This window comes from Lissotriton vulgaris, chromosome 6 (assembly GCF_964263255.1).
Source record: "Lissotriton vulgaris chromosome 6, aLisVul1.2, whole genome shotgun sequence".
NCBI lineage: Eukaryota > Metazoa > Chordata > Amphibia > Caudata > Salamandridae > Lissotriton > Lissotriton vulgaris.
Window position 1 is genome coordinate 1,113,147,130 of NC_141694.1, and position 27,346 is coordinate 1,113,174,475.

Here is a 27,346-nt window from a genome sequence, read left to right on the forward strand (position 1 = left end):
GGACGGATGGAAGGATAAAAGGGTGGACGGATGGAAGGATAAAAGGGTGGACGGATGGAAGGATAAAAGGGTGGACGGATGGAAGGATAAAAGGGTGGACGGATGGAAGGATAAAAGGGTGGACGGATGGAAGGATAAAAGGGTGGACGGATGGAAGGATAAAGGATGGATGGATGAAAGGGTGGATGGATTTATGGATGGATAAAAGGGTGGATGGATAAAAGGTTGCATGGATGAATGATGGGTGGATGTGTGAAAAGGTGGATGAATGATGGGTGGATGGAAGGGTGGATGGGTAAAGGATGGATGTATGGATGTAAGGATGAAACCGTGGATGGTTGAAGGATGGATGTATGGATGGAAGGATGGATGTAAGGATGGATGGATGTGTGAAAGTGTGGGTGGATGAATGATGGATGGATGTGATGAGGTCTAACAGGCGCATTTATGGTTGTCAAAAGTTGATGATGAGTACCAGTTTCTAGAAACCTTTGTCAGAAGGGGGTCCTTACGCCTAAAAAGGTTTTACAAGGGGGTCTCGGCATCAGAAAGTTTGAAGACCTCTGCTCTAGATCATTATTAGAGAATGAGGGGTCGATGTCCTCTTCGATTACACTCTGGGAAGCATTTAAGACAGTTCTTGGGGGTCAGCCTTTATCATTGATAGCGGGAGCGAAGAGAAACCGAAACAAAGAAATTGTTGAAGTAGAATCTGAAATAGGTCGCTTGGAGGTGGGGCTGGAGCAGGAGGTGAGTCGTGCTACACTGCACATCCTGAATCTTAAGCAGATCGCTGGTCACTGACCGTGCCAGAACCCTGAGTAGAGAGCAGCAGGGTCGGCTGTAAGACGTCAGATAAAGCAGGGAAACTTATTGCTAGGTTGGATAAGAAGGATAGGGCGGATCGTGTTGTCCTGGAGCTTGTGACAGCGGACAGAGCACGACTCACAGACCCCCAGAGTATAGTGGATAGTTTTGCGGATTATTTCCACACTGTGTACACCTCGGTCTCGGATCTCCCGGAGGAAGACTCCCACTCGCTGCTGCGAGACTTACAGCTTCCATGCTTGACTAGGGAGAACCGTGATTTCATGGATAATGCCCTCACCATGGACGAAGTAGCCCAGGCTGTGCGCTCTTTGAATTCGGGTAAGACATTGGGGCCTAATGGGCTCCCAATTGAGCTGTACAAGCTTCGACCTGATAAGATTGCTGATAAGATTGCTTCGACCTGATAGGTTTATCGATGCCCGGGAGAAGGGGATACTACCCTATGATCAGAGAGTAGATTCTGTTGTGGTTATTCATAAGGAGGGTAAGCCAAAATAGAGTTGTGCTTCATATAGACCTATTTCGTTATTGAATGCGGAACCCAAGATCCTTGCCAAGCTTCTTTCCAATAGATTGATTAAGGTGATCAGCGGACTGATACATCCTGATCAATCTGGTTTTATTCCTCATAGGAATACAGCCCTAAACGTACGCAGGTTACATGGTGATAGCCAGGGCTCATACCCTGATGGAGCCTGCCATAAAAGCATCGCTGGATGCAACAATGGCCTTTGATACTGTAGAATGGCCATATTTGTGGGCAGTCCTGGCTAAATTTGGCTTTGGCCCCGACTTCATCCGCATGGTGCGTTTGTTATATTCTGAACCCCTCGCCCAGGTAGTGGTGTTTAACCGGGTCTCTGCGCCATTTTGTCTTGGATGGGGCTCTCTCCCCTTCTGTTTTCGTTAGCTCTTAAACTTCAGCGGCCTGGATCCGCTGGGAGACCTCTATTCGGGGTATCCAGTGGTCCCTACAGTGGGAGGACCGGATCTCTGTACGCAGACGATATTTTACTTTACCTGGCCTCGCCTAGAAAATCCCTGCACGTTGTTTGCGATGTGTTGGCCTCCTTTAGCAGGAACCCAGGGCTGTCCATAAATTGGGGGAAATCTCTTCTGTTCGTTCTTAGTGGGGAGACCCGGTTCCCCCGCGAAATTGCCCGATTCAGATAGCTACAGACTGGTTTAGGTATTTGGGGATATTTATTTCATTAGACCCCACAGTCCGTTATGGGAGGAATCTCCTTCCCCCTTTGGTTAGGCTGAGGAGCGACGTGGCCGGCTGGAAGAGGCTCCCTCTCTCCCTGTTGGGGTGTGTGGCCCTCTTTAAAATGATGTCTTTGCCTCGTTTTCTTTATGCCCTTCAAAATACATTAGATGTAGTGCCAGCTAGTTATTTTCAAGAGGTTGAAGGGTTACAGCGTAGTCTGTTATGGGAGGGTAGACCCTGGATTGAGTTAGCCAAATTGACGTTTCCATGGTATGACGGAGGTGTTGCACTCCCTGATATCAAGCGATACTATTGGGCCTCTCAGCTGGCAGCCATTAACCTAAGTACTTATGGGCCCCCCTCTGATCCTGGATACGCAATGGAAATATGGCTTCTCCCTGGAGGCAATTATAATAGGGCACTCTACACCAAGTCAGCGGGGAGGAGCATGACGGGGCCGACTAAACATGCGGTGCGGATCTGGCGTGATGCCACTAGCTCTTTGGGATGGAGGGACCGATTGACGCAGGCCACCCCACTATTTGATTCGGAAAAGGTGGGCAAGCTTTGGAACACAAGAGGTTTTGATAAGTGGGACCTGATTGGGATATCAACCATCAGCAAAGTTTGGGCTAAGGGGAGGATTAAAACATTTGAAGAACTACAGGCTGAATTTGAATTGAGGAGAACTGAGTATTTTCTTTCCCTGATTTATAAGAAGTAGATTAATCATAGGGCGGATCTCCTGGTAGAATTGAGGGATATATGGTTGCAAGATGGCGTTGAATTAGAGGAGGACTGGCAGTCTGCTGTGTCCTCACCGAAGGAAGTCGCGATCCAAGCACGATTGAGACTTGTTCAGTTAAAAATACTACACAGGGTTTATGTTACAGGGCCCCGTTTGGTTCGGATGGGGCTGTCTGATACAGGTTTGTGCAGACGGAAGTGTGGTCTCGTGGGTACATTCCTCCAAATCCTTTGGGAATGTCGATATATAGCCGAGTATTGGAGTAGGATACATGATATTATGCAAGAGGTTTTGGGAGTGGCGGTGTTGCCGGAGGAGAGGAGATGCCTCCTTAATATTTGGGAACCTACTGATCTTAATTCAGCGCAGACTAAATGGGCAACACTGGATGATAGGATAGCGAAAAGGAATATAGCTCAGCGGTGGGGATCCGAGAGGCCACCAACCCTTGAGGAATGGAAAGAGAACATGGATTGGTGTATGTTTCGTGAAAAGACTGTTTATTTGGCGAGGGGCCGGCCTCATAAGTGGGCATCAGTGTGGGGGTTGTGGAACAGCTACAGGGGGAAATTTGTGTGCCACCTGTAGATTCTCCCTTTGATATTCCCGCCTCCCTGTGATTGTTCAATACTTATGTACCCTTGTCCCTGTTTCTGGGTAAGGGAATGGTACACTGTACCAATTATGTATAAAAAATGTCATAAAGGTGAAGTTTGTTATCAACCTGCTCTGTGTAGGGGAAGCTTACACAACAGCTGGAGGAGCAGTGTACTGCTGCTTGTTCTTGCTCCACCTAGCCTATGTTTCAGGGTAATATATAGTTTCTTACCTGTCAGTGTAGTTTTGCAGCTTGAATAATTTCTGGATTTATTCCGCCATCTAGTGGTTGGGTCTGAAATTTTAGTATTTTCTCTCTTTGTTTTCCCCCGTGGCCCAGGTGGGCGTTGACATACCACCATTTGGTGTCCTTCGTGACGTCGGCGTGCTTCCTCCGGAAACTCCCACCTTTGGCCGCCATCTTCGGATTCTTTTTTCTTGTGTTATTCTTGTTTTTCCTCTTATTTTTTGAGTCTTGTTCATTCTTAATCCCTTTCCTCCGGTCTCATCTTTCTGTCGGAGAAGGGTGGGTTCACTAGTGAATCCAGAACGTCTTCAAGCTGCAAAACTACACCGACAGGTAAGAAACTATAAGTTTTGCAGCGTGAATCTTTCTGGATTCACTATGCTGTGCATAGACTTAGTAGCGGTTTATGGTGGCTGGGTGGTAGATGAGCACTGGTTACTGAATATGTGTTGTAAGACAGTCTGTCCCACTTGCGCTTCTTTGTTTATTTGGAGATCTACACCGTAGTGCTTGGTGAACGTGTGCACTGAAGACCATGTTGCAGCTTGGCAAATGTCTTGAATCGATGTTAGCTAGAAACGCAATTGTAGCTCCTTTCTTCCTCATTGATTGAGCATGTGCTGCTCCTTGTAACTGTTGCCCAGCTTGTTTGTGGCACAGTTGAATGGTTTGTGCAATCCATCATGCAATGGTATTCTTGGTAACTGGTCGTCCCAAGAAACTACTTGCGAAGGAAACAAAGAGTTGCTTTGTCTTCCTGCACTCCTTTGTCCTTTCTATATAGTGCATCACTGCCCTTCTGGCGTCCAGTGTGTGCGGCGCTCTCTCCATGCTTGTGGTTGGTTTTTGGAAAAAACTAGGTATCTGGATTGTTTGGCTGATGTGGAACCGAGACACCATCTTTGGCATGAAGTGTAGGTCTGTCCTCATTACAATCCTATCACTGTGTATCTGCAGGTAGGGCTCTTGAAGTGTTAGCGCCTGCAACTCACTCTCCGTAGTGATGTGATAGCTACCAATAAGGCTGTCTTTAGTGTGAGCATGTGCAGTGTAACCTTGTGCATGGGCTCGAATGGTGCTTCATCAATTGGGTCAGCACTACGTTGAGGTTCCATGCTGGTGCTGGCATTCTGTTTGGAGGTGCGATCCTTTTCGCCACTTCTAGAAATCTCTTTACGACTTGCGAGGTGGAGAAAGTTTTCCCCGTGTCTCCTCTAGTGTAAGCCACAATCGAAGCTAAGTTTACCCTTAGGAACGTGTAGCTTAGTTTGCTTTGCAGTAGATGTGTTAAGTATTTTAGCACTGTTGACTCCCTTGTGATCCTCCTTTTCAATTTTTCCTAAATGCACCATTCTGAGAATCTCTTCCACTTTGCTACGTAGCATTTCCTTGTGGTAGGCCTTCTTGCCTCCCTGAGAGCTGCCATTGTGCTCGCCTGTAGTTTGAAATGTGCAAACTCTAGGTCCTTAGGAGCCATGCCGCCAAGCTGAGGCGCTCTGGGTGTAGCACCCTTCCGTTCTGCATTGTTAACCGGTCCCTTCTATTTGGGAATTTCTGTGCTGGTGCCTGCGCCATCTCCACAATTTGCGAAAAACATGACTGTCTGGCCCACTGAGGCGCTATTAGTATCAGCGACATGTTGCTGATCCTGCATTTGTTGAGTACCCTGTGTATCAGTGGGATCAGGGGAAGAGCTTATGCAAATGTCTTTGACCAACTTATCCATAGCGCATTCCCTTGTGACCAATGGTCTGGTTGCGAAGTGTTGGCATTTTGTATTTTGGTGTGTTGCAAATAGGTCTATTTGCGGTGTACCCCACTTCCAGCATACTCTCTGTAATTCCAGTTCGTTGATCTCCCATTCGTGGGGTGCGGACGTCTGCCTGCTGAGTCTGTCTGCCTCTACATTGTCCTTCCCTGGGAGATGTATTGCTAGTAGGTCTATACTTAGTGGGATGGCCCATGCCCATATGTCCTGTGCTAGCCTTGATAGCGCTACAGACGGAGTTCCTCCCTGCTGTTGATGTAGAACATGGTCATGGTGTTCTCTGTTTGGATCAACACCCTGTTTCCGTACAGCTGCTTCTGAAATGCTTACAGGGCCAGGAACACTGTTTTTAGTTCCAGGTATTTGATGTGCTTGACCATATCCTGTTGGAACCATAGCACTCACCTTGAGCTTGTGCATATGCATGCCCTACCCCAGCTGGGAGGCATCCGTCGTGATGGTCATTGTTTGAGTTGGTTGTGTGAATGGTTTTCCCTGAGATAAGTTGGCTGTGATCATTGCTGCTGTATCCATTCCTGGAATGGCCTCATGTGTAGTCAAATATTTAGGACCAGGTGAATGCATGACGCCATCTTTCCCATTAGCATGCTCAAAGTACTCACTGTCAGAACTCTCCCCCCCCCCCCACCCCCCCCCCCCCCTTGCGGTAATGACGTGTTTCCTTCAGTATCGCCACTGTTCTCGACCTGTTGGGGAACACTTTGGCCTGTATGGTGTTGATCTCTGCCCTAAGAATATCTTGATTTGCTCTGGCTCTGTTGACTATTTCTCCCAATGAATCGAGAAGCCCAGTCCTGTCAGTGTTAGTATGACCTGCTGGATTTGTAGTTTGCTTTGATCGTACGAACTTGCTTTTACGAGCCAGTCGTCGAGATAGGGGCATACGCGTATCCCTTGCCTTCGTAGGTGTGCTGCGACAGCTGCTAGGCCTTTTAAAAACACCCATGGTGCGGATTTCAGGCCGAATGCCAGTACTGTGAACTGGTAGTGGCTTTGATTGATCACAAACCTTATGAGGTGCTAGTGTTTGTGGTTGATGGGGATGTGCAGGTATGCATCTTTTAAATCTATAGTAGCCATGAAGTCTCCTTGCTGTATTTGTGGTATTACCTCTTGCAGGGAAGTCATCTTGAATCTTTGAATCCTTATGAATTTGTTCAGGAACCTTAGATCTAAGATAGGTCTTAGCGTTTCGTCCACCTTTGGCACCAGGAAGTAAGTTGAGTAAACCCTTTCTTCTGTTAGTACTGCGGTACCACTTCTATTGCCTCCTTGCTTAGCAATTCTTGCGCCTCTAGGGTTTTCGCCGATTGGGAGTCCTTTTCAAAGGATCCACTCAGTTGACTGTCCCTGGAGGCAGTTGCTTTCGTCTAGTGTTTCGGCTGCAGAGTTCCTTTTGAGGACTTAGCTTCACCTCTACAAGTGTCACTCAGGGCTTTTGCTTCACTCTTTCGAGTGTCGCTTGGATGTTTGGGGGTCGATGACTTCCTTACCTCCTTTAATGTCTTCTTATGGACCTCGACGACTGTGCAGTCCTCCGGTCCTTCGGCGATGTTGTCCACTTCTCCACTGGAGAGGCCCAAGTCTCGTAGCGAAGGAGGTGTTCCCTGCCCCTTCATGTTGTGGTTCGCCATTCTTTGCCGCTCCCTTACTCTAAGAGTCTTGGGTGTGAACGCGGGGCAGGCATTGCAGTCTTCGCTTCTGTGGTCGAGCGGCAGGCAGAGGTTGCAGACTGGATGCTGATCCTTCTGGCCGTACTTGTGGTAATTGGTGCAAAACTTGAACGGTGTTTTGTCCAACCTCGCGCTCAGGGAGCCCCCTGCGAGCGCATTCTCCATCGAACGTCAAGGTTTTGTTTGTTAAAACTTCTACCTCGTGGCTCCGGGTACCTGACCTGTAGTCCTGTGTAGTTGAAAACGTGATGCTTTGTCGATTTTCTTTGATTTTGCAGGATTCTGCTTCCAAAACTCTGGAACTCTTGGGTAACGATCCAGACCCAACGGCGGAAAAAAGAATCTGAAGATGGCGGCCAAAGGTCAACGTCACGAAGGACACCAAATGGTGGTATGTCAACGTCCATCTGGGCCACGAAAAAAGGAAAAAAAGACTACAATTCCAGAGCCAACCACTAGATGGCGGAATAATGCACAGCATAGTGAATCCAGAAAGATTCACACTGCAAAACTTGTTCTGCCGCTGTCCATTTTCTTTTACCACGTCTATATGATGAAGTCTGTATGTAGGAAAGTAGCCATTTTTGACATTGTCATCCCAACTTTTTGCCTGGTAACTGATGTATTTTGACTGAAAGCACACTGGGTTCCTGCTAACAAAGGTTCTCAGTGCCAGAGCTTTCCCAAAACTGTAAAATTGTTCCCACAATTGACAAAACCTTTAGCATTTATTTATTTATGCAATTTGTTGAGCGCAAACAATTGCCCAAGGGCGTCTCGGCGCTATGGATGAGGCAGAAGAAAGAGGAGGGAGCTGGGTTACTGATTAAAAAGCCATGTTTTTATTTTTTTTCTGAAAATGGTCAGAATGGGAGCGGACCTAACATCTGGTTCAAGGGAATTCCAGAGTTTTGCCGTTGATACATGGAAACTACGATCACCCCATGCCACAGTTCTGGTGCGTGGTACTGTCATGGTGAAATTGTTCATTGACCGGAGTGATCGATTAGGGACATGAAATGTGAAAGGGTCAATGAGAAAACGTGGGCCTTGTTTGCACGAGGCTTTGTAGGAAATACAGAGCGCCTTAAACTTTATCCTATTTTTGACTGTAAGCCAGTGATAGTTTTTTATGGTGTCAGCAATAGGTATGAATTTGGGGGTGCTGGAAAGAAGTCTGGCCGCGGCGCTTTGAATAGATTGTAACCTTTTGATGACCTTGTTTTGGTTGTTAACCAAAAGTCTGATTCAATAATCCATGAGGACATGACAAATTAGGTGACCAGTGTTTTTCCCTTGTTGTTCTTACTAATTGACAGCGCAATTGGGCGGAGCGTGGAGAGCTTGCACGCCGCCGACATTTGTTAAAGTGGATCTGAATAAAGTGAGCAGCAATATAAAGGAGTACAGAAGGTGTGCATCTCTTCACTACTGTTTTGTGACCAGTGTTTTGCCAGAGTTAGGGGGAAGGAATGGGAGAATTTTTTTTATGGCTTTAAGTTTGAAAAACGATGATGAAACAATGGAGTTAACATGAGATGAATAAGTGAGTTTATTGTCTAGGAGTATTCCTAGGTTTTTAACCTTGTTGGCTGGGAGTGGGGGGAGGGCCTAGGTTCGTGGGCCACCATGCATCTGGCCAAGTAGGGGTGAGTTTGCCGAAAGTCATAACCTCAGTTTTATTGGAGTTTAATTAAAGACAGTTTACTGACATCCAATTACTGATGGCCAGCATGCCCTGCTGGAAGTTGGCTGATATTTTTTCTCCATTCTCCTTGATAGTAAGAATCAACATGGTGTCATCCGCATAGGATGTTAGGCTCATCCCCCAGTCTTTGATTACCCTTGCCAAATCAGTGACATAGATATTAAATAGGGTTGGACTGAGGGATGAGCCTTGGGGAACACCACAGGGTAGGGCCAGTTGATCAGATAAAAAGGTGTCTAGCTGAACTGTCTGGGTGTGGCCGGCTAAAAAAGATTTCAAGAGATCTTTTGCTTTAGCTTGGATGCCAATGGCACAGACACAGTCGATCAGGATGTTATGATCGACCGTGTCAAAGGCCGCTGTGAGATCAAGAAGGATGAGTACTGCCGCTCCTCCCTGGTCAAGTGCTTTTCTTATCTCATCGGTTGATTTGATGAGTGCAGTCTCAGTGCTATGCAGTTTGCGGAAGCCGAATTGACTGTCATCTAACAGAGAATGTTGTTCTATATATTGGGAAATTTGGAAATTCATCAGTTTTTCGACTATTTTTGCTGGAAATGGCAGACTGGCTATAGGTCGATAATTGTTAGAGTCATCCGCATCAAGGTGAGGCTTTTTGAGTAGGGGTTTAAGGAGAGTGTCCTTCCAGATCGCAGGGTAGATTCCAGTGCTAAACATAATGTTAAAGATGTTAGCAAGTTGGGGTGCAATGATATCTGAAATGGGCAGGAGAATAGAGGCAGGACAAGGGTCTTCGGCAGATCCTGATTTGATGGTGTTCATGGCTTCGACAACTTGGGCAGGATTGATGTTATGAAATCGTGAAAAATTAGGGCGATTGATGGGGGCAGCATTAGTGCAGGAGTCTGTGTGGGTTTTTGTGAGAAGTTGGTATATATGTTGTTTACCTTATCAACGAAAAAGGTAGCCAGGTTGTTACAGAATGCTTGGGACGGTTTAGGGGTGGATTGGGGAGGCAAGTGTGACAGTTTAGCTACCACTTGGTAGAGTTCTTGGCTTGCTCAATTTGGGTAGAGTAGAAGGTACTTTTGGCATTTTGGATGAGAGATTTATATTGAGTCATTTCTCTCTTGTAATTTTCCTTATCTTCAGTGGAGTGGTTCTTTCTCCAACGTCTTTCTTTATTACGGCATAATTGTCTCTGCAGTCTTAGAGCCTCAGAGTACCAAGGTGCCGATGGAGTAGTATGATTTTTTGAGATGGTTTTAGTAGGTACTAATTTATCTAGGGTCAAAGTGAGCCATTCTGAGTATCCTCTGGCTGCGTTGTTGGGAGTCTTGGGGCAAGGTAACTGTGGAGGCAGATAGCATTTCACGAAATTGTTGGTGATCAATGTATTTCCATGATCTAAAGGCTTTAGTTAGTCGAATATTATGTTCCTTATGTGACAAAGGATAGGATGGAATAGTGAATATGACTGCATGGTGATCTGTCCATCCCAATGGGATGATCTCCGTGATATGTAAGTTATTGTCATTAGAGAATAGCCCGTCAAGAGTATGCCCTGCTTCGTGCCAAAAGATTCTAGATCAGTAATGAGAGTATTGAAATCTCCTAGAATGGTGGAAGTGTCTTCAATGGCAAGAGATTCCATCATCTCAGCAAAAGTAGCTAAGAATTGACTTTTACTTCCTGGAGGTCGATATAGGAGGACGCCTTTAAAGCGGTTGGAAGGGCCCAGGACTATGGAAAACTGCAGAGCCTCACATGTGGAGAGTGGGAGGGGGTTAACCGTAGTTTTGAACTGGCTACGATATATTATGGCAATCCCCCCTCCGGTTTTTAGTGGTCTATCTTGCCTGAGAATATTATAGCCTTCAGGTGTGGCTATTAGAAGATCAGGTTCTGATGCCGGGTTAGTCCAGGTTTTTGTTAAAAACAGTATATCTAGTTTTTCAGTACATATAAAATCGGCGATTTCCTCTTTGTGCTTACTTAAGGATCTAGCATTAATTAATGAGGCTTTAATGAGTTTGGGAATTGTTTTAGGGGATGGGGTATAAGCTTGTGTTGATTGAGGGGCCTCCAATTTGAAACCGCAACGAGTGCAGGATTTAAGATGATAGAGTGGCTCATGTAGATTGTAAATACAATCAGGACATGTCGCTGGCGGGCGTAAATTGAGAAGGGCCTGATGGTAAGGTAAGGCAGAAGCCGATGGGTCAAGATTAGTGGCCCTGGGCGCGGTCCAGGCGCAGACTGGCGCAGACGGGCTTGAGTTTGGTGCGCCTTCGGCGCGCACGCTGCGCGCGTCCGCTGCGCTTGCGCTTCGCCCTTTGTAGACTGGGGCAGTTGAGAGACTGGAGCGCTACTTTCGGCATCCGCCGGAAGTGAGGATCTTTCAATGACTTCCGATATAGCCCTCCAAGCAATCGGCACAAGCCGTGTTGGAACAGGGCCTCGGAGCCAGAAGACAAGATTGCAAGTAAAAACAAAGTGCGCAGTAGGTAAGGCTTTTGTGCAAGTAACAAAGACTTAAACGTTTAATACAACAAGAAGAGCGGCGCCTTGTAAATTCAGGCAGCTCTCTGTAAATCCCTAGTAAATAGTACCCCATGTACTACCTTAGGTCTGAGGTACTAACAAGGGCCCCTAAGGGCAGCAGTACGAATTGCGCCACCCTAAGGGATCCCTCACCAAGCAACTGCAAGGCTGCCATTGTAGGCTGCGTATCTTGGTACAGACAAAAGTGAAAACACGTCACACATCCCTGTGTGCCATGTTCCCTAACACTGCATGTAATATTTGTAAGTCACCCCCACAGCAGGTCTAACAGCCCTAAGGCAGGGTGCTGAATATTACATGTGAGGGTATACCTGCATGAGCAAATATGCCCCTGTGCTGATCAGTCCTATTTCAGCCAGTGCAAGTGATTAGGAAAGACATTTTAACACATGTGCTAGACAAATGAGTTCCCCAGATCTATGATGGCTTCTCTAAAGGGATGCTTGGTATCAAACATCTCGTATTGGTAAACCCACAATGGCTCCAAGGATTGATTTACCAATACATGCCCCCAGAGGGCACCTTAGAGGTGACCCCTGAAAGCTTACCAGCCTCTGGTGTGCTCCCCGACTGGTTTCTGCCAGCCTGCAACCAGAGACACTGTTCTGACCCCCTAGGGTGAGTGCCTTTTGCTCTCAAGAGACCCAGAACAAAAGCCTGTCCATAAAAGGGGTGTCACACCCTTCCCACAGGAGGGCCTGCTGATTAGCCTTCCTAGAGAGCAGGCTTCAAAGAGCTGCTACCTTTGAAATGCGAATCTGACTCCCCCTCACAGGAGAGGAAGCCAACCCCCTTGGAAAAGCAGGAAAAATAGCTAGTCAGGTAGGCGTGCCACCCCCAGGCTAGTACCACCCCTAAGGTGGGCTAAACCGAGGTGAACACTATCTTTCAGAAGTAGCAATATTTGTGATGGCATGTTTAGTAATTCTGAGGCAGGGTTATACCCACTTCCAACAGAAAGTGGTCATATAGGGGCGTAGTGATTCCAAGGGTCAGTAGCCCATAGGCTACTGCCCCACACTCCCCTAACGCCCCTAACGCCCCTAAATTCAGTATTTAGGGGACTCCATGGCATCACAGAAGCAGTTCCTGATGACAAGAGAGGACACTGAAGAGCCACAAAAGCAGAGATTAGAGAAGTAGCTGACCTGGTACCAACCCTGCCAGCCTGTCTGCATCCCTTGGCGAAACATGCAACAAATGTCAACTTGTCCTGCAGGTGTTGACTCCGGAAAACTTGGGAGGACTGCCTACCTTCAATACATACCCAAGACATCTTGTGAACAGTGGACCAGTTCTCTTGCACCTGCAGGAACTCCAAAGCAAAAACTCTGAAGCCCCCAGAACCGCCAAAACGAATAGTTTCTTACCTGTCGGTGTAGTTTTGCAGCTTGATGATCTTTCTGGATTCACTATGCTGTGCATATTCCGCGGTCTTGTGGTTGGGTCCGATTCGTAGTCTTTTCTTTGTTTTTTTTCGTCGCCCAGGTGGGCGTCGGCGTCACCCCTTCCTGGGTGTATTTCCGGTGACATCAGCATGCTTCCTGCAGAAGCTCCCACCCTTGGGCGCCATCTTCGGATTCTTTTTTTCTGTGTGTCTTTCGTTTCCGAAGTGATGGCAATGTTCTATGTAGGTGAAACTTCTTTTAACCGCTTTGTATAAAAGTCATCCATTTTATTCTATGGTTTTTTGTTTTTTTTTACCACCTCTTTCTCTCTCCAGCCTCATCTTTCTGGCGGAGGTGGGTGGGTTCGCTAGTGAATCCAGAAAGATCATCAAGCTGCAAAACTACACCGATAGGTAAGAAACTATTCGTTTTGCAGCGTGAATCTTTCTGGATTCACTATGCTGTGCATAGATTTTGTAGCGGTTTCTCTTTTCTGTGGCGGTGGGTAGAAGATGAGCTTTGGTTCTTGAATATGTGCTGGAGCACCTTTTGTCCAACTTGTGCTTCTTTGTTCATTTGAACATCAACGCAGTAGTGCTTCGTGAATGTGTGCACTGAAGCCCATGTTGCCGCCAGGCATATGTCTTGTACGGGTGTATTAGCCAGGAAGGCTATTGTCGCACCCTTTTTCCTAGTGGAGTGGGCACGTGGTCCCTCTGCTAGTTCTTGTCCTGCCCGCTTGTGGCAGAGTTGAATTGTTTGCGCGATCCATCGTGCAATAGTGTTCTTTGTTACAGCCTTTCCCAAGAAACTGTTGGCGAATGACACGAAGAACTGCTTTGTCTTCCTGTGTCCTTTTGTCCTCTCGATATAGTGCATGGCCGCCCTTCTGGCGTCTAGGGTGTGAAGGGCTCCCTCTGCGCTATTTGTTGGTTTTTGGAAAAAAACTCGGAATCTGTATGGACTGGTTCATATGGAATCTGGACACCACCTTTGGCAAGAAGTGTGGGTCAGTCCTCATCACAACCCTGTCATTGTGTATTTGTATGTATGGTTCCTGCAGAGTTAGAGCCTGAAGCTCGCTCACTCGTCGTAGGGACGTTATTGCAACCAAGAAAGCTGTCTTCATGGTCAGCATCTCTAGTGAGGCCTTGTGGAGCGGTTCAAAGGGCTCCTTCATGAGTTCCGTCAGGACTATGTTCAAGTTCCATGCCGGTGGTGGCAACCGCTTGGGTGGTGCGATCCTCTTCGCTCCTTCCAGGAATCTCTTCACAACCTGAGAGGTGAAGAAGCTCCTGCCCATCTCACCCCTTGTATAGGCGACTATCGCTGCCAAGTGGACTCTTAAGGAGGACGAGCTGAGTTTCTTCTCCAGTAAGTGCGTGAGGTATTTTAGCACTGTGGAGTCCTTCATTTTATTGTGAAGTCTTTCCTTCCTGCACCATATTGTGAATCTCTTCCACTTTGCCCCGTAGCACTTCCGTGTGCTGGGCCTTCGTGCCTCCCGAAGGACCCTGAGGGTGCTCTCAGGCAGTCTCAAGTGTGGGAATTCTATGTCCTCAGGAGCCACGCCACCAGGCTCAGGCTCTCTGGCTCTGGGTGCAGTACCTCTCCGTTGTGCAAGAAGAGCAGGTCTTTTCTTCTGGCGAATCTGTGGGGTGGACTCTGTGCCATCTCCTTGATCTGCGAGTACCATGTCTGTCTGGCCCACTATGGTGCGACCAGTATCAGGGTCATGTTGCTCGCTCTGCACTTGCTCAGTACTCTGTGTATCAGTGGTATCGGGGGAAAAGCGTAAGCAAATGTCCCGGACCAATCTATCCATAGGGCATTCCCAAGGGACCCTTCTTCGGGTTGTCTGGATGCGAAGCTTCGGCATTTGGCATTCTGGCCTGTTGCAAACAGGTCCACTGATGGCGTTCCCCACTTGTTGAACAACCACTTAGTCTCCTGGGCATTGAGCTCCCACTCGTGGGATGTTGATGTCTGTCTGCTCAGCCAGTCTGCCTGAATGTTCTCCTTCCCTGGTAGGTGTATGGCCAGTAGGTCTATCCTGAGGGGGATGGCCCATCTCCATATCTCCTGCGCCAGTGTCGAAAGCGTTGTTGACTGTGTTCCACCCTGCTTGTTGATGTAGAACATCGCAGTGGTGTTGTCTGTTAGCAGAAATACCCTCTGCTTGTACAGTTTTGTTTGGAAGGCTTTCAATGCAAGGAAGATTGTTTTAAATTCCAGATAATTGATGTGCTTCGACGCATCCGCTTGAGTCCACAGACCCCTTACTTTGAGCTCTCCCATGTGAGCGCCCCACCCCATCAGGGATGCGTCTGTGGTGATGGTCACTGTTGGTGTTGGGGGTGTAAGAGGCTTTCCCTTTGCTATGTTCTCCATGGTCCACCATGTCATTTCCTTCTGCACTGCGTGCGTCACAACCACTAGATCCTCCCAACTCCCTGAAGCTTGTGACCATTGTTCCTGGAGCCACTCTTGGATGGGTCTCATGTGCAGTCGTACGTTTGGTACCAGGTGGATGCATGATGCCATCATCCCCAAGATCTTGCTCGCAGTCCTCACTGTCCGAGCTTGTCCCTTCCGGTAGAGGCGAGCTTCCCTCACCAGGGCCCCTGCTCTCTGTTGCTGGGGAACACTCTGCCCTGCAAGGTGTTGATCTTTGCCCCCAAGAAGATCTTGACTTGTTCCGGCTCCATTGATGATTTTTTCCAATGGATGGAAAACCCCAGGTTTATCAGTGTTCTCGTCACTGTATGTGCGTCCTTCTTGCATTTCTGGTACGAGTCTGCTTTCACTAGCCAGTCGTCCAGGTAAGGATATACGTGTATCCCCCTCCTTCGTAGGTGCGCTGCGACTGCCGCGACTCACTTAGTGAAGACCCTCGGTGCTGATTTTAGACCGAAGGCTAGTGTCGTGAATTGGTAGTGGCTGTCTCCGACCGTGAACCTGAGCATATGTTTGTGCGTTACGTTCATTGGTATGTGCAGGTAGGCGTCCTTGAGGTCTATTGTGACCATGAAGTCCCCAATCTGCAATTGTGGTAGCACCTCCTGCAGGGAGGTCATTTTGAATTTTGTGTTCTTATGAATGTGTTCAGGAACCTGAGGTCCAGAATGGGTCTCATTGTCTCGTCGACCTTTGGCACGAGGAAATACGTTGAGTATATTCCCTTGTTTCTTTCTTTGAAGGGAACCCGTTCTATGGCCTCCTTTTGAAGGAGCTCTCTCGCTTTTTCCTGAAGCCGCTGTAGCTGTTCGTTTGTTAGTGGCTTTCGCTTTGGTCTCCTGCTTGTTGGTCTTCCTTCCAATTCCAAGCAGTACCCGTATTGGATGATGTTTAGAATCCATTTGTCTGATGTGATCTTTCTCCATTCCTGGAGATAGAGTCTTAATCTTCCACCCACTGGTGTTACGTGGTGGTAGTTGTCCATTGTGTCCTGACCCCTTTGTACGTGCTGTCCCCCTCTTTTATGCTGTCCACGTCCATTTCCTCTCCCTAGAAAGGACTGGCCCCTTGACTGGTACTGCCAGGACTGCTTCTGTTGACTCTGTTGCGCCTGCGAGTCAGCCTGGTGCGTCTGTTGGAAAGCCTGGTGTGAAGTACCTGGCTGGTTTCCACCTCTTCCGCCGGGCCTCCGTGACTGGCTGCCCCTTTTGTTGCCTCTGAACTGCAAAGCTCCCATGGATCGTGCAGTTTCATTGACTTTCTTCAGTTGACTGAGTTTTTCCTCAACTGTTGTCCCGAACAGCATCTCGCCGTTGAACGGAGTGTTCAAGATGCTGTGTTGCACTTCAGGCTTAAAGCCAGAGATTGAGCAATGCGTGTCTTCTTTCAGTGACACCCATCATCATGAGCCTGCTGGAGGTGTCCGCACCATCCAGGGCCGTCTTGAGGCAACAATTTGCCGCATTCTTCCCTTCTTCCACCAGTTTCTCTGCGTTCTGCCTGGCCTCCTGGGGTAGGTCTTTCACCAGTTTTCCTAGCTCCTCCATGATCTGGTACATGTGCCTGTTTATGAGGGCATTGGAATTAGCCATGCGCCATTGGGTCGCGGCATTCCGTTCGATCCTTCTGCCCACTAGGTCCATCCTCTTGCTCTCCTTATCAGGAGGAGGTCCAGAAGGGGTGGCCACGTTAGCCCTCTTTCTTGCTGTGGCTGTAATGATGGAGTCAGCTGAGACCACGCCTCGAATGTAGGCTGGGTCCTTCGATTAATGTTTGTACTTTTTTTTCTGTTGTGGGAGTGACTGCCTTGCATGCAGCGGGCTCCCTGAATGCTTCCATCCCCTGCGCCAAGACGCTGTAGAGCATAGGTAGATACTGGCTCCTTGTTTGCGTGGGGAGTAATGTCTCGAGGAGAAAGTCCGCTTTCTGCTTCTCCTCGTCAAGCTTGAGCTTGAAAGCTGTTGCCGCCGACCGTATCACCGAGTTGTAAGCCCCGATGTCGTCTGGCGGCGATGGCCTCGAGGGGTATGTGTCGACCGCCTCTTCTGGGCTTTCGGTGTCGACATCCAGGTAATCCTCCTCCTGCGGGTCAGAGGTGGCCGACTCGGCGTCCAACCTGCTGTCCTCTTCCTCCTCATAGCTGTAAGCCTCGTAGGGATTCTCGTCCTCTTCCTGGTCGTGGACCATTTCGGTGTCAGGCTCATGTTCCTCGACCTGTTCCTCTTCCTCCTTGGCCACTTCCCGCATGGGTGGCTTGGCCTTGTGGGGAATCGTGAAGGCTCTCATCTTGGCGTCGAAATCCTTTTTCCGCTGCAAGAGGTTTTCCATTTCGGCTTCTAGTCGCCGTTTCTTCTTTTCCATCTCGGCCGCGTTGTCCGCGCCGGATTGTTCGGCCGCTCTCTTCGGAGCCTGGCTCTGCTGCGAGAGCTTCGGCGTCGAGGCCTTGGACGTCGAACTGGGTTTCGGGTCCCTGTACGGCGTCGAAGCTTTAGGGTCTTTCTCCCTCGACGTCGATCGGTCCTTTTCGGGGACGATCTTCGGCGACTTCTGCTGCTCAGCAGCTCTTGGCGCCAGGGACTCCTTCTCAGAGGATCCGCTGGGCCTGTGGGTAGCCACGGACGAGAGGTGTCTCTACGTCGGCGCTTTCGGGGCCTTGCCCTCGTTTTTTCGAGACTCGGAGTCTCTCGTGCTCTTGGGGAACGACGAGTCTCCTACCTTATCATATGTCTTCGTGTTATCTGTCTCTACGACCGTGTAGCTGTCGTCTTCGGCGGCAGCGTTGTCCTCTTCCTCCGAGGACATTCCCAGCTCGTACAGCGATGGCGTCGGGCCTTTTCCTTTGAGGGTGGCATGCGCTACCCTCTGGCTCTTCCTTACACGAAGGGTCTTCTGGGCGAAGACGGAGCAGGCGTTGCAGTTTTCGCTTCTGTGTTCTACCGGTAGGCAAAGGTTGCAAACCGGGTGCTGGTCTTTCTGCGCGAACTTGTGGTGGCAGTTAGGGCAGAACTTGAACGGCGTGTTGTCCATCATCGAGTGTTTAGGCCTCCCTGGCCGCGCGAACGTCGACGATCGTCGAAGTCCTCGATGAATTCTCCTTCCTTTCGCCGGGCAGTGTTCGGCCAAGTCCTTCGTAGTCTTCTTCTTTCGATATCTTCTCCAATTTCGATCTTTTCTAGTACTTTCTCCAAAAATGTCTGGAGCCCAAACGGGAACGATCCAGACCCGACCGCGGAAAAAAGAATCTGAAGATGACGTACAAGGGTGGGAGCTTCCGCAGGAAGCATGCCGACGTCACCGGAAATACACCCAGGAAGGGGTGACGCCGACGCCCACCTGGGCGACGAAAAAAACCCCCAAAAAAACAAAGAAAAGACTACGAATCCGGACCCAACCACAAGACCGCGGAATATGCACAGCATAGTGAATCCAGAAAGATTCACGCTGCAAAACCCAACACCTTAAGCAACCACTGCACCAGTCGCCCTGGCCAGAGTTGAAGTGGGCCAACAGTGTCAACAAGGTGCCCCTGCCTCCAGCTCTCGTGTCCATCATAGTTTCACCCCTAGTGGACTCCCCGCCACCTTCAGCCTCTGCACGCAGGTGCCCTCGACTGCTACCGGTAAGAAAACTCGACACCTTAAGTCACCTCTGCATCCCTTGGTCCCGAGACCCCAGGTGTCCCCATGTCACTGAGTATCGCAAGACTTGAACCCACCTGTTCGTTTAACCCAAATTGCCTTCCAGCCAGAGCCTGCAGCCTCTTTTTGCACTGACCGATCACCATAGAAACCTATTGTGCTCCTGAAGCGGTATGAAACTGGCCATCCTGTGCCCTTAGTGGTGTACTGCTGGTGATGCTTTCGACCTTGCCCACCCCTCTGGGTGCATGAATAGTTACATTCATCACTGGAATCAGTGTGGATTTATCAATTTGAGATGTTTGATACCAAACATCTCTATTTTCAGTGAAGCCATCATGTAGCTGGGGAACTCGTTTTTCACCATTTTCCAGCAAATGCTTTAAAAGGGCGTACCTGGTCACTTCTACTGGCAGTAATAAGACTGACCAGCACAGGGGCATATCAGCTCATGCAAGAATACCCTCACATGTAATATTCAGCTGTGGGAGTGACGTACAAATATTACACGCAGGGTTAGGAGCATGGCAAACAGGGATGTGTGACATATGGTTTCACTTTTTTCTGCACCAAGACCAGCAGTCTGCAATGGTAGTATGCAGGTGCTTGGTGAGGGGTCCCTTAGGGCAGCACAATACATGCTGAAGCCCTTCGGAATCCTCTTTAGTACCTCAGGCCCTAGGTACCAGGGTACCATTTACTATGAACTTCCAGAGGGTGCTAAACATGTTGCCAATTGGGGGGACAATTGTACAGTTTTGGGAAAGAGCTCAGACACAGGTTAGCAGGAACCCAGTGCACTTTCAGTGAAAATCACACTGTTTACCAGGCAAAAAGTGGGGGTGACCATGTTAAAAAGGGGCCCTTTCCTACAAGGACACTCGACAAGGACTTCACCACTTAGTTCAGATTTCGTCAGCCAGTGTTTCTTAGAGGCAATTGCCTACCTTTACAAAACTTTCTACTTAACATTACTACAGCAAGTAAAAACAACTCTAGTAAGATCAAATGTAATCTCAGCAGATTCATCCTTACCTGTGTATGTACAATTCTCTGTTGTTGGGCAAGTCATAATTGATGATTAGTGACACTTGAGGAACATCTAATCCTCTGGCCCAGACGTCCGTAGAAATGAGCACCCGGCTGTAAAGACAAAGTGAACCAAATGAACAAATCTGCAATATTTAATGATCTAATTAAGGCCGGTGCTTTCAAACTCTAATATAATAGTAAGTTATGCTAACTACATATTAAGTAAGGACAATTTCTTCTACAACTGTCCAACTGCAATTCGTTCGACCATGAATCTGTGTTAACCTCTCACAGAATTAACTCCCTTCAAAGGCAGCAAAACACATGCCTTCTAAATCTTTCACATGTACCCATGTGTGTGTGCAACTATCATGGACTCCTCACAAGGCCATGTCAACAAGAGGCCTTTTATTTGTAAAACTAAATCAATGCAGATTGACCAGTGTGTTATAAGGGCATTAAGAGGAATAGTGGTAAGATATTAATGCAACCAATCTGAGTGATACAGACATCACATAATTATTATTATTTTTTTTTAAAGCTTCCCACTATCACCCCTGGAACTTAAAACGTCTTGGACAAGTTGCCGAGATATCATAAGTGACAGTCACTCCACAGCATTTTATATTTCCAAAAACACGACTCCGGATACTGGTTTCCCTAAAGAGAATATCACAGAACCTAGGATGTAATATTCCAGAGGCATAATGGAGGATACAAGTGTAGACTGATAGAAGCATGTGATATCTGATTGCAGTTTGAGGGGGGTTGAGATAGGGGATCTTGTACTATATAATCAAATAATGTATCAGACCCCCACCTTCAATCACTACTGGAGAAAATCCGGGTCAAGCAAGTCTTGTATCAAGACCTACTGATTGAATTGTGTTTGGGCTATGCCTCATTTAACTAGATTGCACTGTCAAATATACATTTTTGATATGGTGCATTCTTCATCTGCTGATTAACTACTCTTTTACTGTCAGATATTTACACATGTAAAGCACTGGCTTCTCCTTTTAGGGCATCTATGAACAGTATGGTCTGTGCTGTTAGGGATCGAGCGTAGTCCTCTTTTCAGGACCATGCCTGTGTGATCATGTGACCTACCTGTGGGAGTTAAGTGCTGGTCACTCCCTTCCCTCGATGCTTGGTATCTATTAGTTTGGTTCCTGGTCCTGGGCTCTGGTCGTGTTTGGAAATCTGTGATATTGCTGTGCTATGCTTGCGGGCTCGTAGGCGCAGACAGAGGAACCTTTGTCCCTACCTTTCCGGTCCCCATCTTTCCCGTTGTTGTTTCCTTTGACCTTTTCCCCTTATTTTGCTTTGTGTACTGTGGACATTTTAGCCCAGACGGGTTTTTGGTGACTGGGGCTCCAGTGCCCGTTTTTTCCCGACGATTAGCAGCAGTCCGGCGGGATTGCTGTTTGTAGAGATTTGTACGGAAACAAACGAACTTTGTAAATTACACGCAGCAGACTTCCGCGTCTTGTGTGACTATCCGCCTCATTGTGCTGGGCGGTGCAAGATACAGACGCTTACGGATCCAGCCTACGCGGGAGCGATCTTCTCTGTCAATAGCCTCATGGAAGGCATTTTCATCCAATTTCTGTACTAATCTTGTCTATTCAATGTATTGAACACAAGATTTAACCTTTAATACACCTCCTTTGGAACGGGCTAGCGCCCATGATAAACGACTAGACAGTATAAAAGTTAACTGTGTAACCTCCAAGTGTGAGCAATAAACTTAATAGATTATAAATCATAGAAATCATTTTCATTGCCTTACTGGTGTTTAGATATTGCAGCTTAATCACATGCTATAAAGTGTTGGTGCTATTCATTACAAGAAGTCGTAAATATAGAAGAGATGGTGGGGCTTAGAAGAGAGCGCCTATCCCAATCCTCTACCCTAACAATTATTCCTCCTCCCCACTTTTCAGCTCTCTCACTGCCTAAGTAAGCTTTAAGAGGTAAAACTAACATTGCAATTTGCCAGTTTACCCAACAGAATTAAAATCAGCAATTTAGCTCAAGGAAATACAAATTGTATCATAACTTAACACAAAATGATTTTCAGGTGGATGTGATAAGGGTATGCACTATCTGCGGGTGAGTTTCAACATTGTAAGGACCTAAATAACAATACCCTTGTGCGTAGAGAATGAATAACCTAGGATGGAAAGATTCAGAGAATAACTGATGCAACTTTTCCCATTATACCTATGTTGAAGTGTCTTTCTTTCTCCCCTATCTAGAGTAAAAATGTTTAAGGGGATTTCGCCATAACGGAATTCAAGCATATTAAAACTAACCAACTCTTCAACTTATGGTTAAGCAGCCATAACCAAGTCTTCCGAGCACTAAGCTTTAAATATTAACTCTGTTGTTCTAAGTCTTCATATAAACTTGATAAAATTGTCCAAAGAACTTATTCTCGAACATAAGATATTTCTGCTTCTCCTACAGAAATTTGTCAGCCACTGCAATCTCTGTAAACACATTTTCTAGTGCCCCACCACGAGTTCTAAAAATCACTTTTTCGTAATAGAGATCTCTACTTCGAAATTCTTTGAGACCGATAATTTGTGTGACAACTATCTGATGAAATTTAAGAGGTAACCCTATTTACAAGAGCAGGTAAATATTCGCAAGAGCAAAGTTCAAGCTTAGGAGATTAAAAGTGAGCGGAGCTACCCAAATACGAAGGATTTAGAATGTTTACACTTTCTACACAACATTCTGACTTTGATAAAGAGTTTCTGAAGAACACAATGGCAGATCGAGTGATTGTTAAGCTTTTAAGTGCACAATACCAAACCTCACTCACAAGTCTAAAAAATGCCTTTGAAAACTCGAAATAATTTGCTTCATACAGGACAGACAGAGTACATGATATGGCCATCTCTCTTAAACAAATGGTTCAGGATTAATGAGACTATTTCAATAATGTGGAACCCCCAGAGACCTACCAAGCCATATAACGCATGCCTAAGTCCAGTTTAAGTCCAAATATTCCTTTTATGAATGAGGAAAAAGGGAAACTTGGGTGGTACACGTGAGGGGATGTAGCAGTGATTGTGGGAGCATCAAGGTTACTAAGATCAAACATTAGCAAACAAAATAGAGAAATTCAAAAGTGTTCTCCGATTCTGCAATGGATGTTAAAAGGTACACAAAAAGAAAGTATTTCTTTAGAAGATTCTCTGCTGACCACATAAACCCAAACCACTGACATGAAAATGTGATAAGCATTCAAATGTAACTAATGATGCTTAAACTAGAACATTTGATGAAAATAGGATTTTAGCATTCTCTACTCTCCCGTTAAATATTCCAGCTTGACACATACGTACCTTGCACCAGACCGAAATTCTTTCATAATGGATTCTCTCTCTTTCTGTGGCATGTCACCATGCATTGATGAAACTGTAAAGTTTGCTTCTCTCATTTTCTCAGTTAACCAGTCAACCTGAAAAATACAACATAAAGCCACAGAGAAACGTAAGAAAACTGTACATTTTGTGGACATACATCTGCTTTGTAAAGAAATGAAAAACTATTAATAGGTACCAAATTCAACGCATTCCCAACCTAAAAAAAGCAAAATCATTTCCAGGGCACTTTTTAGTTCCATGTTTACAGTCACTTAACCTTTTACATATAACCACATCCAGAATATATTTTGAAAAGTATATGTTAAAACACTAGTTATTGAAAGTGTTTGAAGATAAATCTTTCCTGCAAAAGAAACAAAAAAGGGTGACTATTAAGGGTAAAACTCAAGTTGGCCCCATCAGAGAAAGGAGAGAACCAGATCACACACAACGCATCATGAGATGACCTCGCAGACACCATCTACAGACCATGTATAATGTAATGAAAGATTAGGACTCAAAATCAACTGTAGGAGAGAGCTTCATTTCTTACTTAAAAGGACAGAAAATGGAGAACATGCATAAGTAAGCTGTGAAAAGGAGGAAGACCACTTATTCTTACAAGCCCCACATAGCTAAATACTTGAAATGGTCAACTCTACAACAAAAAGATCAAGCATTTGCAATGCAACAGGTCTCGCAGCATTAACATTTGAGTTATTGGCATTGTATATGACAATGTGTTGCATTACATTTTTAGCAAAGTCTGTATTGGTGTATAAAGATGATTTGCAAGATGATAGCCGTTGCAAAATATAAGCAATGTTGGCAATAATATTATATTATAATAATATTGTAAGTTACTGTTGTACTTATAAGCATTTTGGTAGCGCATAGTGATGTTGTGGTGCCCCTGAGTGATGCTGTGGTGGTGCCGAGTGATGCTGTGGTGATAGGATAGATAGTGAGGGCGATAGATAGATAGATAGAGGGAGGGCGAGATAGAGGGAGGGCGAGAGAGAGATAGAGGGAGGGCGAGAGAGAGATAGAGGGAGGACAAGAGAGCGATAGAGGGAGGGCAAGAGAGCGATAGAGGGAGGGCAAGAGAGCGATAGAGGGAGGGCAAGAGAGATAGAGGGAGGGCAAGAGAGAGATAGAGGGAGGGCAAGAGAAAGTGTGTGTGAGAGAGTGAATGTGAGTGAGAAAGTGTGTGTGTGAGAGAGAGTGTGTGTGTGTGTGTGTGTGTGAGAGAGAGAGAGAGTGTGTGAGAGAGAGAGAGTGTGAAAGAGAAGAGAAATAAGCTACTTATCAAGGACTTCATTTAGAGAATGGTGGTAACGTATAATCCTCCAAAAAGCAATTAAGTATCTTCCATATGCGTAATTTCCATCAGATGATTCTCAAAGAAAAAGAATCGCTGTCCTCCAGGCATTGTACCGACAGTGGTAATCGCACTGAGGGTGAATTCTCCAGTGAAAATTAAAGAAATCACATTAGCATCACATTTTTGAGTATCATAGGTTGCCACCCTTCTCTAAATTTGGTTGCTATTGTCAAGCTTCAAAATACTTTATTTCGGCTACAAGCCATATTCGGCTACAAGCCATAAAAGTACAGAAGACAATTTCATCAATATAATACATTAGTAATTAGGTTGCTATTGTCATCTTGTAGTCATTTCTGCTCATTGCCTTAGCAAAATCGCATAGGAAGTATTATAAAACAGGGTATACAGATTGTGGAATGTTTACTTGAAAAATATACTAAATGCCAATAAAAATGATATTTAAAAAAATATACAAGTATAATAAAACAGCAATGTTTTACAAATCTAAATTACACTCCTGAAAATCGTAGACTGTGATTTTTTGCGTTCTCAGTTGTGCCAAGGTATATTCCAATTTCCCATGCCATAGTATCTTGTTCCTCCACTGTTGGCTTATGCTATAATCACATTTTTAGCTATGATGGTTGTTAATCTGATGCTCAGGTTTCACGGTCCAAACCAACACTAACAGGGCTGCAGACTACAGCCGTACACAAGATTTAAGGACACTTATTGGTAACTCGCACAAAATAGCTTGAACCAAAAAATGGGAAGGGCAAAGCATAAATTCCATGTTTGCCCCTGGTCTAAACCATCGAAAGCACTTGTGCTCTTCAACACATTCAATTGTTTCAATTGATACTCAACAGATTCATAATTTCTCTAACACATTGGTAGTTTGACAAGCTATACCTTTTGCTACATACAATGAAAGTGATTTCATTTTTTTATGCGTAATTTTCTCATTGATATTTCAAGCAAAAGCGTGAAGATAAGAGGTACTATATCTCAAAATAATGGGTTTGAAGAGAACAATTGTTCAGCAGGGCTGAATTCCCCAAAATATCTGATAAATTCAGGTTGTCCTACACAAGGGTGAAAGTGCGGGTCAAGGACATTTAGTAGGACCTGCAGATTTCCCAGATACTCTGCAAAAAACATTAAGGCAGAATGTAAAAAAAAAACAATCATTGCACCTACCTGGTGCAAAATAGCATATTTAGGCTCCTAAAGTCGGTCATTACCACGTACTGCCAACAAATATTCTCCTCTAAAGTGCGTTCTGCAATCCCTCAGCAGTTTACGGACCATTGTCTAAAGACAAATTCAGTAAAGCGTTCTCTTTTCAACTTGGTGCCATCCTTTGTAGGAGGTATGCAAAAGGTCTTGCAGGCCCAAATTATATTTAAAAGGTACAGTGGGCCTGGGATGAAATAATGCAGCCACCTTGTCTGTTTATTGAAGCCAGTAATTAAAATCTGGGGACAGCGAACACTTCTAGAAAATGAAGACAAACAAGGAAACGAGGAACATCTCATTTCTGGAGACTATTTTTTCAAGATCTAATCCCTCCTAAATAGCTTCACAAATCTCTCCGCCGTTGCTACAGACCTCATTTCATAGGGCTGAATAATCAGTGCTTCCATGAGGCCACACCATCTTGGCTGACTTGTCCAGGTTAGTCTTGCCTGCAGATATGTCTGGGGACGGCCAGGCAGTCCCATGTGCCACACCCATGAGGATAAGGAGCGATGCAATGAATGCGCATTCACCGCGACCTGCCTGACCCCCATTACCGCTGCACTGCACCCTCGGACGACTAGCACTGGGCTTCGATTCGGGGGGTGGGGGGAGCACCAGCGAGCTGTCCTGTGACAGTTGTGGGCTCAGGGAAGCAGAGAGTGAAAGGCTCTGGTTTCGGCAGACTAGCGCAGGGAGTTCCATTTGACTGGCAAATGCGGCCGGCCTGGCTCCGTGACGCACCGAGGGGAGTAGCGTCCATCCGCACACATCTCTTCCAGTCACTCGCCCTCCCTGTGCAGCTCAGCTGAAGCCTGGAGCTCAGAGCGAGCCTCGGGCCCTGGCTGGGTGAGGGCACCCGCCGCCCCACTCGTAGGTATCATTGGGGGGGGGGGGGGGGGGCGCGCTATCAGTCACTCATAAGACCCAGGGAGGCACCGAATGCTGCTCTCTGCAGCTGTGTTTAAGGAAACACAGAGGAAAAGAGACATACACCAAACACACAACACAGGCAGAGACATAAAACAACACGCAGTTGTCAGGCTTCCCCATAAAATGCACAATGGCAGGTGAATAAACACAGGGTGGACCATTGATATCAGTTCGGGCTGGACAGGGCTCTTTGGCACCCGCGGTCCTGCCTTGATAACCCTGGTCCTAGGGGTCAGGAAGGCAACGAAAGGGACAGAAAGCAGGGGTCAAACAACCCAAACTAGGTGGAGGAGCTTCGTGCGCAGCCAAGATGGTTCCGAGACCCTCGCCACCTCCCGCATATATCCTGCATCTTATCCCGATTATTACGACGGGTTATTGAAGACGCAACCCAGCGGATATAATAGCTGTTTTCAGAAATCGATTTGGACCCCGGGAGCCCCCCCCCCCGAAGAGTCAACTTTCGGTTTCATTCCTGATTTTTCCACCTCAGCCTATCTCCGCTCAACTCTGGCTGTCCAGGATCCAGACCCCGCAACTTCACCTGGTGACAGTGGCCGAGAGTTCCTGGTCGTATGATCTCCTGCCGAGACTCATACTCGGACTCCCCTGCAGCTGAATCG

The 27,346-nt window shown here is 46.6% G+C and overlaps 1 protein-coding gene across 2 annotated transcripts in view; it reads right to left on the reverse strand.

Moving 5' to 3' along the window:
- Positions 1-27,346, reverse strand: part of LOC147708506 (eukaryotic initiation factor 4A-III) — a 119,992-nt gene that overhangs the window by 24,583 nt on the left and 68,063 nt on the right. For both annotated transcript variants that reach the window (XM_086927191.1, XM_086927192.1), the window contains 2 exons: positions 23,204-23,319; positions 19,848-19,955 (listed from right to left, as the gene is read on the reverse strand). In XM_086927191.1, coding sequence (XP_086783317.1) covers positions 19,848-19,955; positions 23,204-23,319 — 224 coding nt within the window. The remainder of the gene's footprint in view (positions 1-19,847; positions 19,956-23,203; positions 23,320-27,346) is intronic.